Source organism: Amphiura filiformis, chromosome 17 (assembly GCF_039555335.1).
Source record: "Amphiura filiformis chromosome 17, Afil_fr2py, whole genome shotgun sequence".
NCBI lineage: Eukaryota > Metazoa > Echinodermata > Ophiuroidea > Amphilepidida > Amphiuridae > Amphiura > Amphiura filiformis.
The window spans coordinates 26,063,898-26,074,444 of NC_092644.1; the positions used below are offsets into that span (position 1 = coordinate 26,063,898).

Below are 10,547 nucleotides of genomic sequence, written 5' to 3' on the forward strand. Positions count from 1 at the left end.
ATAACATTGCGAATATTCGCAATAATTATTGCGAATATTCGCAATAACATTGCGAATATTCGCAATAATTATTGCGAATATTCGCAATAATATTGCGAATATTCGCAATAATTACTGAATAATTATTGCGAATATTCGCAATAATATCTGCTATATATAGGCCTACTGTCATACTCATAACCTGATATCTACTGATAGTTTTATTCACACTTTGCTATCTACTTTAGAAAGGTTTTTACTCACACACTATCTACTCTAGATAGTCTTATGTTCACACTTTGCACCAGCTATCTACTGTCGATAGTTTTATACTCAATAATTATTGCGAATATTCGCAATAATTATTGCGAATATTCGCAATAATTATTGCGAATATTCATAATAACATTGCGAATATTCGCAATAACATTGCGAATATTCGCAATAATTATTGCGAATATTCGCAATAATATTTCTATTTTTTTTTTTTTTTTTTTGGCACTAATATGCTTCCGTAGTATAAAGGTATACATTAAAATTGAAAAAATACAACTTCGCCGCCAAAGGCGGCGAAAAAAAAATTTTGCCTCCAAAGCCAGCGAAAAAAAAAAATTCTGCCTGACCCAAACTCCCTAGCCCCCCCGATAATATCTAATGGTGCGTCCCTTACAGTGGTGTTTCTGTACAAGAGAGGGTTGTGTAATGTAGCTATTAGTGATGTCACTGATCAAGGAAAATGAATCGGATGTAGACCTATAGCTCATGGTCACGGTTACTGAGTCCTTTCCAATGATTTCAACCCGGATTTCAAACGCGGGGTATGCATTGTAGGCCTACACTGAACATGGACTAAATGAACAAATTTTACTCACTTCTCGATCTTACAGGGTAAGTTCATTATTGCAAATTGTGCGTGGTTATCATGTCTAATACCGCGATAGGCCTATATATCGTTAGCCAGATATAATGAAATAGTAGAAAACAGTGCAAACAGTGGCATGCATGCACCATCAATTATTTTATAGTATAGAGCTATTCCTGATTAATACTAGGCCTATCATCACGCAGTGTAGATCATACTTCCGCGCTTCGTGTTTCGTGATCGTGTTGACCAGGGTTTTGATAACGGGGATTCAATTCAATTCAATTTTATTTAAAAATAACCTCGTGGCCCAAAGGCCAAATTGCGGAATTTGTTTTTTACATGGTAGGCCTATAAAAACATACAAAATCAATATATGTATAGGCCTAAACAAATCACAACAGGAATAGAAAACACTTATTAATACAATAAATAAAATACATTGCACAAGATTCAAGCACTCTAATTGCCACAACATACCAAACCCATTTAAAATTAATCACCCCCCCCAAATAAAACCACCCAAATTAGAAATCCTCACTCACTCTGACTCACTATATACATAATTCAAGCGCTTGTAACGTACCTACAAGCAAACGAGCTACATAGGCCTACATATTACACACACAAACATACATGATGCAGTAATACAAAACAAAATACTCGCAACTAACAATGACTAACTCACATGAAAACATGCATAGATACATCTCACAGCACCCACCCTCCCCGCCTAGCATCTGAATATACACTCCTCAAAAGAATTAAAGGATCAGTTGAATAGAATCAGCATTTTTGAAAACATTGGATATGATGATAATATTATGATTGATAATTGTGCTTGATCTTTCATTACATCACTTGTTATAACTAAGCTGCAGACAAAATTCACTCGTTACAAATATCCGCCATCACCCAGATCGTGAGAGGGGAGGGAGAAAAATTGAGGCCAAAATTTCGATTTTGAAGCCATTTTTCAAACGTCACCACGGTCAAGGTCAAGTCACATATATGGGGTGGGTTTTTGTATGTGACGTGTGTGTGGGTAGGCCTATATACGTCACATTAGTGGGTATAAGATGCCCTCAATGTATCCCTGGGGGTGGCGGAAGTCATTAATGTAACCGTACAAAAGATGACCACCCGGCCCCCTCCTCGTTTCTCTGAGGGTAGGGGTCTTAATCGTGATCCTTAAATGGTACAGAACGACAGAACATATAGAGTATTCATTCATGCATTACGTTGCACTATTTAGGGAGCTCAATTATGACCCCTACCCTCAGCTATGTGAGAAAGGGGCCGGGAGATCATCTTTTGTGCGGTTACATTAATGACTTTCCCCACCCCCGTGGATACATTGAGGGCATCGTACATAGTACCCACAAATGTGACGTATAGACTCAAACACACATCACATACACAAACCCATCTCAACATGTGACTTGACCTTGACCGTGGTGACGTTTGAAAAATGGCTTCAAAATCGAAATTTTAGCCCCCCCTCCCCTTAGGATGTGGGTGATAGCGGATATTTTTAATGAGTGAATTTTGTTTACAACTTAGGGAACAAGGTATGTAATGAATGATCAAGCACAATTATCAATAATATTATATCAAATGTTTAAAAAAATGCTGATTATATTCAACTGATATCCTTTATTCTTTTGAGGAGTGTATATTGCACTTTAAAACATGTCAAACATGTAATACACATTACATACAAGAAAATATTTTTATAGCAAAAAAAATATTTTCCTTCTCATGATGAATTTATGAAAATCAATACATACACACTAAGGCTATAATGGTAAATGCTATATGGTACAATAATGATGAATACTTGGGGGGGGGCAAAATTTTGAAATATGTCCAATTGGGCTAAAACTTGGGCTGTTACTCGGGGAAAATGATCCCTGACACTTGGGGAGTATGAAACCGCAAAGGCCATGTGAGGTCAAAGGTCAGGTCAAATTTGAAGTTGCTCTGTTTGGGCTGTAACTTGGGGAAATGATCCCTGACACTTGGGAAGTATGAAACCGCAAGGTCATCCGAGGTCAAAGGTCAGGTCAAATTTAAAGTTGCTTTGATTGGGCTGTAACTTGGGAAAATGATCCCCGACACTTGAGGAGTATAAAACCGCAAAGGTCATCTGAGGTCAAAGGTCAGGTCAAATTTAAAGTTGCTCCGATCGGCCTGCAACTCAGGGAAAACAATCCCTGTCACTTCAGGAGTAGAAGTAAAAAACTGCAAAGGCAATTTGAGGTGAACGGTCAGGTCAAATTTAAAGTTTTTCAGATTGAGCTGCAACTCGCGGCAATGGGACCTATTTTAACATTTGACCTCATTTGACCTTTCCTGACTTGTGACCTCGAATGACCTTTACGGTTATATATTCCCCAAGTGTCAGGGATCATTTTCCGCAAGTTACAGCCTCGTTGGAGCAACTTTAAATTTTACCTGACATTTTAGGAGTATGAAACTGCAAAGGTCATCCGAGGTCAAAGGTCAGGTAAAATTTAAAGTTGCTCCGATCGGGCTGTAACTTAGGGAAAATGATCCCTGACACTTGGGGAGTATGAAACCACAAAGGTATCGGAGGTCAAAGGTCAGGTTAAATTTTAAGTTGCTCCGATTGAGCTGAAACTCTGGGAAAATGATCCCTGACACTTCGGGGGTATGAAACCGCAAAGGTCATCCAAGGTCAAAGGTCAGGGCAAATTGAAAGTTGCTCCAACGAGGCTGTAACTTGCGGAAAATGATCCCTGACACTTGGGGAATATATCACCGTAAGGTCATTCGAGGTCACAAGTCAGGAAAGGTCAAATGAGGTCAAATGTTAAAATAGGCCCGATTGGGCTTAAATGTGATGCAAATTATCCTTGATTTGAGAGAGCATGAGTAGTCAACCCGAATTTTCCCTGAGGTCAAAGGTCAAATGAGGTCAATTAGCAGCCACCGTCTGACATTCGTGGCTTGTGAGCCACAGTAGCTCTAGTTTATATTCTTTCCAGCTCATATGTTTTCCAGCTCGATAGGCTTTTTCTTGAAATAAGGAAATTAGTACGATTTAAATAGATTAATGGAGTGGGGCAAAGTACAATAATTCCTATTGTTTAAACATACAGTTTTCATAATACGAAGATTTTTTCTATGCATTTTACTGTTTATATGAATAACTAATGGAATTAATTAGATAACATGACTGAATATTCATGAATATTCATTTCTTTACAAATATTGTGCATACATGTTTATAGTTCTTTAATTTGGCAGCATTCTTCCTTTAAACAAACTGAATCAGAATGATTCTAATGACTCTAGCTGCCATCTTAATCAAATTAAAAGTATATTACTAGAGGTCATTTGGAATCATTTGACTAAAGTTTCAGACCAAACTTATAAACTTGCTATGAAGGTTTATTCATGAAATAGTTTTTGGAGAAAATTAAGTCATTACCACTTATTAGCAATTTTCCTTATTAATTTTATTGAACTAGTGGTAAGATTAAACAAAATAAAAATTAAGCATTTCATTGCTCTTTCTCGATATTAACAGAGTATCCGATTTCTCTCAAGTTTGAGAATGATGATCAGACTCCTATTTTATGATAAGTTTATTCAAAGCAAGTTCTGAACAACTTGCCTGGGTGGAACTGAAATTAAAACTGAACGGGTAGCTTTTAACAAATGTAATGAAACAACTAAGCAAAAATAATTCCACCATTTGGTCTTAACCCAAAATTTCGCGTTTTTACTAACAAAAAATATGGTGGCAAACTAACAATTTGTTTTGTAGCCCCACACACCGACATCGCCTGGCTAATAATTATTTTGTCAGCAGAGATACTAAAATAAATACCCGGGATCGATACACGTGAATTTGCTATGCACGAGTTTGATATGAGAAGAAAATCTTCAATACCGGGGTAGAAAATGATGAATATCTCCAGTAAATGATTTCGTATAAAGAAACCAGATGTGGTTCCTTGCACTTGAATATATATTTTGAACAGATATGATAGTCGTTAGCTTGCGTCTTGAGAAAGTAGCGTGCGTCTTGAGTCAAAAACTGACAATAATTCAATTTATATGTACAGAATTATATAGCGCAGTGTATAGGCCAATCGTGAAGGTATGTCTAAAACCATATGACCTATGGCGTACTATGCACGACTCACACACAGCGAGGTCAGTAACCGAGCTAATTGGGGCTATTGTCAGTAGCCTTAGTCAGATGTCCTTCGGCCTAATATGCGACTCAAAACTATTAAACAGGTCGATACAAAATGGCCATGCGTGGCGGTGGATTCAACCTACCATGGCGATTTCTGCCATGAAGATATCGGGGCGATGACACTGTGCCCCGCCCCAACATGCACCAAAGAATAAACAATATAAGTCATGCCAAAATATACGTTCCACTATTCTATCACCGGATGCAAGGAGGAGTTTTGTAAATTCATTTGTATTATCTTCAAATATTTTCCATCAGATTGGAATAGACGGCGTTTGGAAAATGGGTCAAGTGATGACGTCATCGGCTGAATGCCATATTGACTTCCTCACTGATGATGCTATCATTATCATCTTCTCATTCCTCACTCTATATGAACGTCTTATGGTCATGAGGTAGGTAGCTAGTAGTAGGCTAAGAGGGGGTGTGTGGCAGGGTGTAAACCAGTAGCGTGGGGACAGGGGTAGAGTACCCCTTGACAAAAAAACAAAGAGAAGTGCCTTCTGACAAAAAATGAAAGAGAAAATCGAGAAGGCAAAGGAAAAGAAAAGGGGGGCAAGGAGCAAATTTTCCACCAAAATTCACCCCAATCATGGGCCCAAATAGTGTAAAATGCCAAATTTTTGCGCCCTTCGCGCACATTTTCACAAAAAGCCCTTTTTACCCTGATCATGGGCAAATATTTTGTAAAATACAAAATTGTTGCGCGCTACGCGTGCACATTATCTAAATAAAGCCTTTTTGGAAGCTCGAAGACTTAACATGTACAGTTTCTCTAAAAAAACCGGTATATGTAGGCCTATTTTATATCCCACCCATAAATATAATCATGATAATACCGGGCCAAAATAATGCAACCGCGTATTTTTTTGGTCAGTGCTCCAAAAATGTTTACCCCCCCCCCCACCCACCCACCCACCACCACCACCAAGAAAGCTGGCTACGCCCCTGGTGTAAACTAGGGTGTGCCGTGGTACATATACCCAAAACATCCCTGAAAAAAAAACCACGTTCCTCTTATTTGATGTTAAATAACTCGCGTTGTTTCTCAAGGGGTTGATCCAGTGAAATACGGTTACTATAGTACTCTTTTGTGGGTCAAAACAAATCTCAAATACAAAAACACGTAGAGCAAAATTAACAGTAGACTTCGGTTGTATATATAAATGCGCTTTTATAAATGCGCACGTGACCAGATGGCCAGCGCCATATTTGCATTACATCACCGTCAATCACTGAAATGGCGATCATTGAAGGAGTGGCTACAGTTGTGACCTTGTTATTTATTTATTTATTTATGTATTTATTTATTTATTTATTTATTTATTTATTTATTTATTTATTTATTTATTTATTTATTTATTTATGCATGCGACGAAAAACAAAAACCCTGTTCTATTTTGAACAAATTGGGAAACAAATTTTTCCTGTACAAATGAATGAAATTGAAATTTATTTACAGATTTTTGTGATTTTTTGGGTTATTTAAAAATTTTTTTAAAAAACACCAACCGACCGACCGACCCTACTTGAAAGGTCCGTTCGCCCGTTGGACAGGGTTTCTCTCTTTCTCGCCTTACTTACAATTTTATAAATATTATTTGTCCCCTCCCCCCCTTCCCCCAAAACCACCCCTCCCCCTTTTACACTCATAAATTAATTGTTTTTTTGCTAACTTTCCCCTTCCGTGTAAAGTAAAACTTTATAAGCCGGTTGAATCAAACTGAACAAAATTGACGTATACTATTACAATATAATACCATGACAATAATGTGTATGACGGATCTAACTTACTAGCTGAATAAACCTCAAACCATGCATCACATACGTGATTGTACGTCAAATTGTCATATAACGTATGAGCGTGATGTATAGTATACGAGTCTTCCTCAACATCTTCCAGCCGGGATGATTAGATCATGTACAGTCATCTACGTGTTTATACTCTAAATTGTACGTCAAAGGGTGACAAAGGGTGTACAGATTACCGATTTAGCATGGGGGAAACAAAAAGGTGCTTAAAAACACATTTTGAATTTGTTTTTTGTCCATTTGCGAGCGAATGAGTAAGTTAGAGTTGAGGAGGTCGGGCGGGGACATCTAGCCTATTAGTTTGAGAGGGTCATTATGCCGAAAAGGGCTAAAGTTATAGTTTCCTCAATTTACGTTATAATTAGAGTTAAAATTAGGGTCAGAGTTATGTTCATTGGCGGCACTACGGGGGGGGGATACTTATCTTGACTCCCAAATAAATAAATCCATGACCCCTTCCTTCCGAAGAAAATGACAGCCCCCTACGTTCCCTACGTGCAAACATTATCAAATAACATCATCGGCAGCTACCCAGTTCTGACCTTAATGCCAGTAAAAATCACATTTCGTCATCAATATGGCCAATTGCCACGCCCATTTAGCACGGAAATAATGAAATATAACTTTTTAAATCAGCTATATCTAGCTTTTCCGTCATAATTTTTTTTCCATAATGGAAAATCCAAATTAAGAGTTTATGTTTCGGGTCAAATTATTTTGCCCTTTGCAATCAATGCCACTATTTTGCAAAGCCAATTTTCCTTGTAACCTGTCATTTTCGCCTATACTTTTGCGTGTGGAATTTGTGCACATCCGGGTACCTTACATCGTTGAACACGGTATGGCGACTTGTAGATGTCACGTGCGCATTTATATATGCGCATTTATAGATATACCCAAAGTCCACTGATTAAGAGAAAGTCCCATTATGGAGGCAACGAAAGAAAGTCACAAAATAAGGTTAATACTTGACCAACCTTCATATTTAGAAGGATGACTTGTCAATTTTGTGGAACATAATTTCTTATTGGAATGTTATATTTTCCTTTGTATTGTCTTTTATTTCACAGAGTTTCTAAGAGATGTCATAGTATACTGTCTAACCCTCAAGTCTGGACACATGTTGATTTCTGGCAACAACAACAGATGACAATACCAGGGAAGAAATTAATAGCCAGCAGGTACAGTAAGACTTGGATGTTTCCCAATGACCAAGAATCTGTCCTGGATTTCCTGAAGAAGTACACCAGTGGCTCATTGAAATCTATTTACCTTAAGGTTGTAAGCAATGATATCCTATCGCATCTTAAGGAACATTGTGGCAATCTGGAAACTATTTCCTTCCTATCTGCGACTGATCCACCAGACACGGCAGATTTGTCAGATAATTTATTCACATCTTTGAATTTAGATACACCGTTACCTTTTCCTGAAAAGATTCCGTTGCCTAAAACCGTCAAGATATGTGAATTTTCGTTTGTGACTTGGAATGAAAAGCATTGGGAAAACCTGATGATTCGCTTTGCAAATTGTACCAATCTTTGGCGCCTGAAACTTGATGGAGTGATATTGACCCCAGAGGGTTGCGTGGCACTATCTGATTCAAAAGTGACTGACCTTAGCTTTCTCAACACGCAGGTCGCTGGAGGACCCGATAATCAACTGAATACAGCGTTGATGCCACTCCACAATTTGACCAAAATGAAATCCTTCATATTTTCAACTGATGATCCGGACGACACCCAAGAATCATCACAGGTAAACCTGGACAAGTTTTTGCGTGGTATCTCTAACCAATGGCGGGAGTTGAGGCGTCTATCTTTGATTGGAATACAAGCACTCTCATATGAAACCTTTGCTCTGATGACCTTGGCGTTGACACAACTACAAATATTGGAACTCCACGGTAATACGATTAGAGATGAGAACATTAGCCTCATTACCAAACACCTGAAGAAGATTACAACTCTAAAGCTTACAAATGGAGACTATACACCGTCTGGTATCAGGGTGTTGGGTGGTCACCCTTCCATCGGAGAGCTTTATCTGTTGGAAAAGTATCCGGAACAGTCATCACCAGAATGGCTTTTAGCCGTGTATGATGTAATACTCTCTCTTCCTAAAATAACCTACGTTAAACTGATTGGGTACAGGTTAGTAGCACTACACGCAAAGGAGAAGATACCAAAGATGACTAGGGATGTTCAGATAGAAGTTGAAAACTCGGAATGTTTTCTTATGGATTGAAACTCACACGAGATTCATCAATCAGTTATTCTGGTGAAAGATAGAATTCACACCATAATAGATGCCCGATGAATCTCAAAGTTTCACGGGGAAAGACTCGTTGAATACACAAACAGAAATAGACGGATAACAAAATATAACTTTATATAACCCAACATTTAAATGTTTTCTGTAAAACATTTGTGTTTGCTGTGCGGTAAATTACCAACAAATGTTTTTTAATGTTATGAAAACGTTTTATACCATTAAGGGATCTGGAATGAGCGTATATTTTGTGGGACATGAGAGTACATCAGACATATCGAATTGCATTCTGAATACGAAGAATGTCTTTCTGATATCAAATAATTTTCATTTTTGAAATTCACGATATAATACAAATTTTATGACAAATTATTAAAATTTGATATTTTCACATTTTTGATATATAACAGTCCTTGAAGTAACTTTTATAAATCTAATGATATATTCTTAAAGTGTATGTAGCTGGGAGGAAAAGCCGACGATCAATTGAAAATTTTGACCTTTTATATTGAATATATGGATTTTTATAAAAAAAAGACCTAATTTTTTTGTGTTTTTGGGAAAAAAATCCATATCTTCAATACGAAAGGTCAAAATTTTCAATTGATCGTCGGCTTTTTATCCCACCTACATATACTTTAAGTATTTATAAAGTTTACTTCGAGTACTGCTAAATATCAAAAATATCAATTTTTAATGATTTGCCATAAAATGTGTATTATATATTGCGAATTTCAAAAAATCAAAATTATTTGATATCAGAAGGATATTCTTCGTATTCAGAATGCAATTCAATATGTCTGATGTGCTCTAATATCCCACAATAAATACTGTCCAAACGTTCATACCCCACCCCTTAATGTACCCTTTATATAACCCGACATTTAAACGCTTTCTGAGAGGTATGCTATAGTATACAAAATTTTGCACTGATTACAAAAATAAATATTTGAATACTGCTAATTGTGCAGAAAATGATCCAATTACGTGAATTAAGTAACAAAGTACCAAATTGGAATAACTCAAAACAATAAGTACCAGTAACTTAATATGAACGAGTTACATCAACTTACATGCAGGTGGTGTATGACGTGCAGTCCCTAAATTCAGTAAATTTTCATCGTCAACCGTGTAATTGAATGGGATTATTTTGAAATTTTAAAACGCTTGAAATATCACAAACAAATAGGCCTATGTTGATAAATAATATAAATACAAGCTAAAACCGTTGGGGTTCGATAATGAACCCCACAAAACTAACCGAGTATATGGAAAATGCCATACGGCCGGGCGGTTTCACGAGTTGCCGGCGCGATCATGTCATCCGCCGCCTGCTTACATGTTGAGTTACAATAACTCAACTAATTGGTTCTTTGAACCTTGTTTATT

At 37.2% G+C, this 10,547-nt stretch overlaps 1 protein-coding gene across 1 annotated transcript; it reads left to right on the top strand.

Moving 5' to 3' along the window:
• Window positions 1-716: 716 nt before the first annotated feature.
• LOC140138365 (uncharacterized) lies at window positions 717-9,425 on the top strand. Its single transcript, XM_072160273.1, has 3 exons — window positions 717-867; window positions 5,334-5,470; window positions 7,958-9,425. Exons 2-3 carry the CDS (start codon window positions 5,358-5,360, stop codon window positions 9,132-9,134), a joined length of 1,290 nt encoding a protein of 429 aa, XP_072016374.1. The 5' UTR covers window positions 717-867; window positions 5,334-5,357; the 3' UTR covers window positions 9,135-9,425.
• The last annotated feature ends 1,122 nt before the right edge of the window (window positions 9,426-10,547 follow it).